The 10264-nt window shown below is 36.1% G+C and overlaps 2 protein-coding genes across 2 annotated transcripts in view; both read right to left on the bottom strand.

Annotated features, from left to right (window-relative positions):
• Window positions 1-3651: 3651 nt before the first annotated feature.
• On the bottom strand, window positions 3652-4434 carry LOC106133092 (uncharacterized). The gene has a single exon (XM_013332697.2). The coding sequence runs from the start codon at window positions 3913-3915 to the stop codon at window positions 3697-3699; it is 219 nt and encodes a 72-aa protein (XP_013188151.1). The 5' UTR covers window positions 3916-4434; the 3' UTR covers window positions 3652-3696.
• Window positions 4435-4566: 132 nt separating this feature from the next.
• Window positions 4567-10264, bottom strand: part of LOC106133116 (probable 2-oxoglutarate dehydrogenase E1 component DHKTD1 homolog, mitochondrial) — a 45989-nt gene continuing 40291 nt past the window's right edge. The window contains exons 18-20 of the mRNA XM_013332735.2: window positions 8666-8854; window positions 6461-6546; window positions 4567-4756 (exon numbers count right to left, since the gene is read on the bottom strand). Coding sequence (XP_013188189.2) covers window positions 4646-4756; window positions 6461-6546; window positions 8666-8854 — 386 coding nt within the window. The 3' untranslated portion in view covers window positions 4567-4645. The remainder of the gene's footprint in view (window positions 4757-6460; window positions 6547-8665; window positions 8855-10264) is intronic.

Genomic DNA, 10264 nt, shown 5'->3' with positions numbered 1-10264 from the left:
TTTGAAACTTCTACTGAAACCAAAGACTGAGATTTTCTTTGGAGTTTTGGTATCAGAAAGAGATCTTATAAGGTACGATCGCGTTCATATCTGCAGTCATAGTTTTAAAATTCTTACGGGTTAAAATAGCGTGCACTGTGGATCCAATAGATACACACACACATGCATATTTAAAAAGAATAAATATTCCATCAAATGAATACGGTCTTTAATACCAATGATTACCAAGTAAAACAGTTTATTATTCTATGACATATAACATAACAAAACAGAAAGAGACGGTAATCAACGATGGCCGAACTGGGCCCGATAATTATCGATCGAGATATCGTCGTCTCTCATTATTTGCATAAGATTTGCCTATAGAGGGAAGCCTGCGACTGCCAGACTTATGTCATTTCAATAAGGTTGAAAGTTTATCTGCACACGACCCTAACATAGGTAGTGGTTCCTTTGAAAGTTATTGGGTAGCAATTTTATTACTTGTGTGAGCAAGTGAGATCTAAGATATATGAGATAATCTCGCTTGCTCACACTCGCTTGTTCTAGTTACTAGCGTTACTTGGATTTCGAAGTTATTCAAGGATTTTTTCGGCCTATTAAAAAAAAATTGTGTTACTGACAATTTTTAATGTTTCAAGGTGCCATTTGAACTAAGTAACTGACTGACTAACTAACTGATATCTAAGAATTACAAACACGGAAAGTTGTCTTCAAACACGGAAATCAGCAAGAAATATTAAACAAGAGGGAGAAAATAAAACATTCAATAATTAAAATTAGTAAATTTTATTGAAACAGTTTACCTGTAGTTTTGTTTACATATTGATGATTATATAAAGCTATACATACAGCATATTACACTAATTGTATCATCTACTTATCTCCTGTTATTAAGGTTACAGCTTAATTATTCGTTTTCATAAAGAAAAGATATTGAAGCTGTCCTTAAATACTATCTAAGTAATTAGTAGTTTTAACATAAACTGGCAGAATCTTTCACGCACTATATGGACTCGATGCACAGGACACAAATGATATTGTTGGCATATCATCAATCGGATAAATATACCGCACAGTTGGTAACATGGTTTCTTCCAGCACTTGCACATAATGAGCAGCTGTAGCGCGTCCTGCTATCCACACCTGTTCCCCAGGTCCAGCAGCACTCATCCAGCCCCACATATTTACAGATATGTGTCCAGACTCCATATTTGGCACAATATTTTTTTCTTCATACCGAGTTGCATTTCTTCGCCATAAATGAAGCCTACCGTGTAGTGATGACATAAACGAACTTTTCGTCCGTAAATATCGCTTCTTTCCAGGTAAAATCCAAATACTGCCCAGCAAATTCTAAACGTCTTTGCTTATTTATTTCGGATAAATACGGCTTTCTTGCTGGCTGTCTGTGGTGTAGTCCCTCACGATGCAAACTCAACGAACAGTAACCACTAATGTGTCGAACTGTTCCGCAAATATTCTGGTCGGTATGAAGCCATTATTTTCGTACTGTTCCACCATGGATCTCCACTGTGTGGCTGTCGCTGTGTTGATTATTAGCGGACGACGGCCGCTGCGCGGTCGACTTTTTACACTACCCTCTTCTTGATGGCGCGTTACCCAACGTTTCACCGCTTGTTGTTTATTGTGTTATTTGTGTGAATGTGTGAGTGATAGCAGCGGTGCAAGCTATAAAGTTTTGCGAACTATGACTGCAATTATGAACGCGACCGTACCTACATGCTTCTTAAATATAAAATATATTTAAGAATGGGTTGTAGAAATTAACACTTTCCTTGTGTTAGTTTTAAAATGCAATAACTTGAGAAAATAATGATATTCTGCAATCATTTTTCCAATGCAACATCGACTGCAGATGCAATATAAAGCCTGATTTAGTTTCGCTCAAAAGTTAAGCCACATATACACTGAACGTTTCAAACATTTTTTTAAGTCATAGACTTTTTAAGTGCAAGGGAGTGATACCTAAGTAAGGATAACTTTAAACTTTTTAAACTCCTTAATGGCTACACCTGAAATCAAAATACTTTTTTAACTTTTGGCAAAGGTGACATCCATTATTTATTTTTTTTATTTTCATAGTAGGTACTTGTTTTTTATATTAAATTTTGGTAATTTCACAGCTAATCACTTATTTATGAAATAGCTTTAGTTAATTAAGAATTAACAATGTTATAAATATAAACTGAGTTTGAAATGTGAAACACAGAAATGTGTGTAAGTCTTAAGCTTAACAATTCATAGATTATATTATTATATATTTTCCAATATTTATCCTTTCCATGAAATTGCAAGCGATCCAATGCTTTTGTACAAGACTATTGTTGTAGAATTATTTTCAACAGGAGTAGACGTCAGAATCCCAATAGATTTTCAAACAATCTTCTTACCCGTTTCAAAGTGGGTTGGCTCAACTACTAAATTACTACAACAAAAAGAAGTAAACAATTCTGTAGATTAGATATTACATTGAAGTGCTACATATAAAGCTTATTTCACGGACCTAGTACCTCTCAAGCCCTCATAACTAGACCATTTTTTTAAAAGATCGAATCCAGAAAACCAGCATCTGGAGTGTAATTGAGATCACCAAATTCCTGTACCACAACAATGGCTGATGGTGAAGCCGCAGAGAGACCTGGTGGTGGAAAGAAGAAAGGTAAGAAAGGAGGTGGGGACATGCTTTCTGAAGCGGCTATGAACAACGTGTACTACGCTTGCCATAATGTCCAGGAATTATTAGAAGCGAGAGGTTACACTCATCCTGACTTCGCAAAGAAAAGGAAGGGAAAGGGTTAAAATATTTTAATATAATTCAACCAGTTCTCTCCCCTTTCGTTATTAGGTTGGAACGTGCCAAGGTGTGGCGTGTTGAAATAATAATCAAGATATATATTTACACGACGATTTTTTTGTATTGTAATCGTTGTGTTGTGGTTTATTCTAGATAAAATAGTGGGAGTCCAATAGCTTGATTTTGTATAATATTATATTATCTAATATATTAATTCAATTTCTATGATTGTTTTAAAATTAAGTGGATACTCTAAGATGTCATTATTACGTTTGTGTACGTCGTTTAACGTGAATAGATATGACTTTTCTTTTATGCCTTCTTGTACAATGTCGGACGAATTGCGAAAGTGACGAAATACAGCATGAGACAAGTAGGAGATGTTGTCTAGTTAAGCCAAGAGACGTGATAATAATGCGACGTATTAAGATAATGCCGATATGCTTACGTAAAATGACGAGCTGTTAACTAAACCGAAAAAAAAAATGTTTAAAATAAAATAAAAATCACTACATAGTATAAAACAAAGTCGCTATTTTAGTCTGTTTGTCTGTATGCTTAAATCTTTAAAATCACGCAACGGATTTTGATGCGGTTTTTTGTAACAGGTAGAGTGATTCAAGAGGAAGGTTTTTATGTATAATTTTTTCCGAATTTTGCACCCGTGCGAAGCCGGGGCGGGTCGCTAGTTTAAGATAAATTGAATCAATACTATGTCTACTATATTACTTTATATTTATTACATATGTAATAAACTTATTTTTTTAAATAATTGTTAGGAATCACACGACACAAAGTAATAAAACAATGAAAAAGTCAATTTATTACACACTTTTATTATCTATTATTACTTTCAATTCACTACACATGTTAACAATTCATCGCTTGCCTTTCTTCTTCTTCTTATTGAAATCTGGTGGACAGAACCCTCTCGCTTGCAGTAACTCCTGTACATTATGACAAGCATAGTACACATTGTTCATAGCGGCTTCTGTCAACATGTCAACGTGGCATCCCTTAGACTTTCCTTTCCTTCCTTTACCTTTTTTAGCTTTCTTTTCACCCCCCTCATCTTTTTTCTTCCCTTTACCCGCCATGGCGGTTGCTAACTGTTATTGATCAAACAATTTTCGGTTCCTAGGTACTGTGATTTGACATTATATGTTTGAACAGGATTGTTGCCATGTCTTTTATGTTTGAATTCTAGATTATGTAATTGTTTTCGTAGTTGATTACTATTTTAATGGATAATTAAATAAATACAGAACAAATTACACAGATTGAGTAAGCCTCGAAGTAAGTTCGAGACTTGTGTTACGAGATAATAACTCAACGATACTATATTTTATAATCATAATTATATAGATAAACATCCAAGACCCAGGTCAATCAGAAAACGTTCTTTATTCATAATGCTCTGGCCGGGATTCGAACCCGGGACCTCCGGTGTCACAGACAAGCGTACTACCGCTGCGCCACAGAGATCTCCCTTATCTGACTATCGGTAAAGATTTTTACGTAATAAAAAGTACCTGAGAAGAGTACTGCCTAAAAATGCTTTCTCTTAGCTGTGCTTAAAAATAATAAGAAGGTAAATTTTCAACTTTCTATGTATTTGGTTAACACAAGACAGTTATGAATGCGTATGTAGCGAAGGAATTATGGGATCGTGGCAAGTGGTAAGATGTAGTCTCTGCCAACCCCTCCGGAAATCTCCTGTAATTTTTTTAAATTATAGCACACAAAGCTGATTTTCATAACATTTATTACAAGAAAAATTGAGACTTATTTGAATAACGTTCTTAATATGTAAGTAATCACATTTATTTATTTGATATTATACAAAGGCTCCTTCAGTATATGCTCGACTTCAGCTCGGTGCAATACGGAGGTACCCACGGCCGGCGTGGCAGCCTCTGCCCTCCCCGCATAAACCAACTGTGAAATAGTAAAAACAATAAACCTGAACTACAAGTAAAGACCAATTCCATTTTCTATATATGTATAGGTACTGGGCCCAGGCGCTACCGTGGTTATGTAACAATGACTATTTTCAGAGTTATAATACGTTTAAGTACGTATATTCGTTTCATTATTAGCGATGCTCTTACGATGATAAAAAACATCGCGAGAAAACCTGCACATTCAGGCAACTGAATGTGTAACCATAATCCATTACGAGTCAGGTTTTCCTTCAAAGGTTACGGAGATCAGCGAGGTGTGGATGCAACTGGGACTATAAATCGGTCAGCCACCTCCCCTAGGCCCACTGCATAAAAACTTTACGGGAAACAGATTTCCTCTCTTAGAATGTTCAAGACAAATCTAATATTTAATTAATAAAACGACATAGTAGATACAGAAGACAAACTTCATCCGATAATTTGCTTATCAGATATTATTTATGAAGTTTAAAAACTATTCTACGAAACATTGAGAAATAATATATTCATAATCTGTTAGAAGTGAAGCATTTTGATGCAATAGTTATTAAAGAAATTCTTATTCCAAACTTAGGAAATTCATTAAAAGTTTGATACGAAAAAGTACTTAATGAGTTTTGGGAAGTTGGTGAACCTTTTATAGCCGATTAACCTGAAAACTCAAAAACTAGGAAGCCTCAACGACCTTCATCTGATCTGTACTTAAATTAACTCTATCTATTTCTGTTATCATAGCGTTATTCAAGTTCTCTCTTATTTTATAAAGCCTCAAGCTGGTAAGGCAAAAGCTGCAAATATTGATTTGTTACCTGATATTATATATGAGAACATTATAGCCATTTGACTAGATGATATTTTTTCGAAATTAAAAGGAAATATTGTCATTCTCCTTTTTTCATCTTTGCTTGTTCCCATAGTGTATGTCGTGAAATGATTCGGAAATGTTTCTATGGTCAGCTGCCGGCTTAATATTTTTTTAATATTCCATAAATAACTATATCAAATACAGCCTGTGCTTTTCAGTTGTCGTCAAAAGAAAGATTCGTACGCAATAAAACCTGTGGTTTTCTTCTTCCTCCTGGTTTAAGTCCCAGTTGCATCCTCACCACTATGGAGAAGAGTCCAGGGTATGTCTTTGACCATAGATCCTGGATTAGGTGAGCCAACCTTTGCTGGTAAACCTAACCCGTATTGGATTGATCATGGTTACATATCCAGTTGCCTGAATGCAGAGTGCAGGTTTCCTAACGGTTGTCTTTTCCCTCATCTGTTAGCACTCAAACTAATGTAAAAAACTCAGAAAAGAGCAATTGGCACATGGTCGAGGTAGGATTTGAACGCTCTAAAATCTGTGTTGTTTACGGTATTAACAATGCAACACGAAAATTAAAAGAAGACCGTTATTAAATACTAGCTGTGCCCGCGACTCCGTCCGTTAAATAGTTATTTTGGGCATCATTGAAGCCCTCACAGACGTTTTTTTTCACATTTTCCATTATTTCTTCGCTCCTAATAGTTGCAGCGTGATGTTATATAATTGGTCTATTCAACACAAAAAAGTTTTCATTCCGAACCAGTAGTTCCTGAGATTTGCGCGTTCAAACAAACAAACAAACAAACCCTTCAGCTTTATAATATTAGTATAGATTTATAAAAAGACAGGATTACGTTTGGAAATCTTTTTTGTTATACAACAAACCTTTCTGCCCAGTAGATTTTCAAATCTGGGCTTGATAAAACTCCAGGCACCCATGTTTCTATGCTCCTCTTGACTCCATATAAATTCTGAAACAATTTCCGGGATTTGAAAACATCAAGTAGCTTTATTGTCGTGTGGTGGGCACCAATATAAAAAAGAATAGGACCACTCCATCTCTTCCCTATGGATGTCGTAAAAGGCGACTAAGGGACCTGTCACTATTTGAATCTCAATTGTATCATTAAGCCTATCAGCTGAACCTGGCTTGTCAGTCTTTCAAGATTTCTGGCTCTCTCTAGCCCGCAAGGGATATAGTCGTGTTTATATGAATGAATGAATGAAAAGTAGCTTTTATTAATATAGGTACCTAACAATAATTTCTAACCTTTTACATTCATTGTCAGCATACGACTAAACCAACTGAGCATTTTATTAACAAGCTGCCCTATATCATTCTGTTATCCAATTTTACAATGATAATTTTCCTTAACGTTCTTATTTTCACTGCGTCTATTCTGCTTTCAAGCCTTTTTTGCTACACAACTTACACTCTCATCTATATATACTAATATTATAAAGTTGAAGAGTTTGTTTGTTTGTTTGAACGCGCTAATCTCAGGAACTACTGGTTCGAATTAAAAAATTCCATAGAGGACTTCAATGATGCCCAAAATAACTATTCCACGCGGACGAAGTCGCGGGCACAGCTAGTACACCTAATATACATACAGCCTACCAATTGGGTATAAATTATATTTAATAAAAAGAAGAGGAATATTTAATAAGCATTGGGAATATCACCTAGATGCCATTTAGAAGATAAAAATATACATAAAAATAATTGATTCCAAACCCGAGTGGTTCAATCGGGATGATTTGCATCAACTCGGGAGATCAATCAAAATTGAAATTTGTTCAAAATTGAAACCAACAGATTAGAGATCCGAGATGGGAATTGAAATAAATTACTTTTCAGAATACTTAAGTATTGGCAATAAGATCCTTGAGAAATAAATTGTTTTCCAATATTTTTAAATTCAATATTGGTATTTTACTTTTAACAAAACTAGATTTTACTGCAATAGGACGAAGAACAATTAATTCATTTATATAATCACGTCTATATCCCTTGCGAGGTAGACGGAGCCAGCAGTGTTGAAAGACTGATAGACCACGTTCAGCTGATAGGCTCAATGATAGAATTGAGATTCAAATAATGACAGGTTGTTAGCCCAATAGCCTAAATGAACAATCCTAAGTTTATAAGTCTATTTCTTAGTCGCGAAAGAGATAGAGTGGATATATATATGTAGATATTTATTATATTGGTGCCGGGAACCACAGGGCATAATATTTTCTTAATAACTAAACAATTAATGAAAAAAAAGAAAAAAGTTAATCCATCGAACTGTAGCGGGAGCGATGATTCGGCTCGACCGCCACCAAATAGGAAGACCTTCCGCCAGGCTAGGTGTTGTGTCGGAGGTTGTATATATGCTCCAATCCGTGAAATCTTTGCTTGCGCGATTTAGGTTTTTCGCTGTTTTGGACTGATAGCGTCACGTGATTTTATTTTATATTTCTTGACTGGCGACTTGGCGAAATCTATACGCCACAGTATAGATTTCGCCACAGAACCAATAAAAGAAAATGTTTAACTTGATTGTAAGCTGGATATTCCTTATGAGAATTATTGCATTAAAAAAATACATATATAAATTTATTCATTGCTATGAGAAGAATTAAATATGTACTTTTATTTGGTATTGCCCATAGATTATTTTAGAAATGTAGTATGTACTAGAAGTCAGGTTATGATGAAAACAGAACTTAATCTGATCGCCATGAATTTGGATGTAAATGTACTTAAGTACCTATCTATTAATTATAAAATATATGTAGTATCATTGAGTTAGTATTCTATCATACACCACTCTCGAGCTTACCTTGGGACTAGCTTTGAGATTTGTCCTGTATAAGTATATTAACTTACTTCTACATACATACATACTTATGTATTAAGAAGTTAGTTAATATATACAGGATTTTATAATCACGCCTTTTTCCTGTAGGGGTAGGCATAGACTACATCTTTCCACTTGCCACGTTCTCTGCATACTTCCCTCGCTTCATCCACATTCATAACTCTATTCATGCAAGCTCGGCGGTTTCGGGTACTCTCGACCAGACCTAGCCAGTACTTACTTCTAGCATTACTATATTTGTTTAATTCCTCCTGCAGTCCTTGAAGCGGGAACGGCGCCAAAGATTCCACTCTGATGATGGCCACGTCGTCGATCTTGGCGCGAACCCTCTCCTTGTGAAGTTCGTAGTAATGCTTGCCAGATACTAAAATAACTCGTTTCACATTCAAGGGATCAGCAGTTTTGTCACCTGAAATAACTCATTCGGTTACGATATTGTATTTATAGGCTCGTGTTGTGGTGTAGTCATTTTACGTATTTCGGCATTATCTTAATACGTCACATTATTATCTCGTCTCTTGACTTAACTAGACAACATCTCCTACTTGTTTCGAAAAACTTATGTCTTATCCTTTACATATCCTAAACACATGTCAAATTGCCCTTAATCATTCAATTCAATTCAATTTTCAATTCAATTCATTTATTAATATCAGATTACAAAGATCCAGTTTGTTAGTAATACATAAAATTATAAATCTGCAAAATAATATAAAATAACATAAAAGGGTTAGTACTTAATTCTACTAGAAACTTTAAAGTTGACCATGTAGGGCCACCGGCATGGTACCCCGCACAAGATGCCTTATTATAGGCGAGTCGTATCTGTCTGCCACAGTTCTTAGAATGGTATTGCCACTCGACCTTATCCTCCTTATCAAAGACGCCATTTTTTTTCTAATAACAGCGTGAAACCCGTCTGTTCTTGTTTGAGCAAACATTTCAGAGGCGCTACAGAACTTGGGGAGTCGCAATAACATTCTAAAAATATTATTGTACTGGATACGGAGAGCATCCAGCGACCTTTTGGTGCCGCGGACCCACAGACCACCCGTGTAGAAGCCCTGGCAAAAAGCTTTAAATAAGGTTATTTTAACCTGGTCACTACAGCGGGCGAATCTCCGGGCCAGCATGTTACCTCTGACCGCCAACGCTCTCCGCTCCCTTTCTATGTCGTCATCATCTTTAAGGTCGTCGGCAAGTACATGGCCCAGATACTTAAAAGTTTTTACTATTTTTAGTTCCTTTCCAGATAGAAACATAGGAGGTGTATTTCCGGGACACTTTCCAACGACCCCAAAGACCATGCATACACACTTTTCCACATTGTAAACAAGCCCGTGCTCGGCCGCGAAACTTTCACATACCCTCAACATCTCATTTATTGATTTCGTAGTCGGACCCAACAGCACCATGTCGTCGGCATAGCTTATATTATTTATGACGACACCGTCTATACTACAGCCTACCCTCATACTGCTAAGTCCCACTATGAGATCATTTACATACAGGTTGAAGAGCTTGGGAGATGTAATGCCCCCCTGTCTCACCCCGCACTCCAACCTGTACGCATCTGAAATGCCGTCGAACCATTTTACCACATTTATTTGGTTTTGGTACCAAAACTTAAATATATTACATATCTCAGCCGGCACATTTCTGGCCTCTAGCTTCCTCCACAGTACCTCATACGACACTCGGTCGAAGGCTCTGGAAAAATCCAGAAAACAACCATGTACCGGTGTTTTGCGACTTGTATAGTATTGAATAGTATTCTTGAGCACAGTAATTGCACTCTCCGTTGACAGGTGCGGTCTAA

The sequence above is a fragment of the Amyelois transitella genome, chromosome 10 (genome assembly GCF_032362555.1).
Source record: "Amyelois transitella isolate CPQ chromosome 10, ilAmyTran1.1, whole genome shotgun sequence".
Lineage (NCBI taxonomy): Eukaryota > Metazoa > Arthropoda > Insecta > Lepidoptera > Pyralidae > Amyelois > Amyelois transitella.
Note: the sequence above shows the minus strand (reverse complement) of the source record. Positions and strands in the feature narration are given on the sequence as shown.

Excerpts from the sequence above, each read along its gene's own strand:
- LOC106133092 (XM_013332697.2), bottom strand. The coding sequence starts at position 3,915 with ATGGCGGGTAAAGGGAAGAAAAAAGATGAGGGGGGTGAAAAGAAAGCT.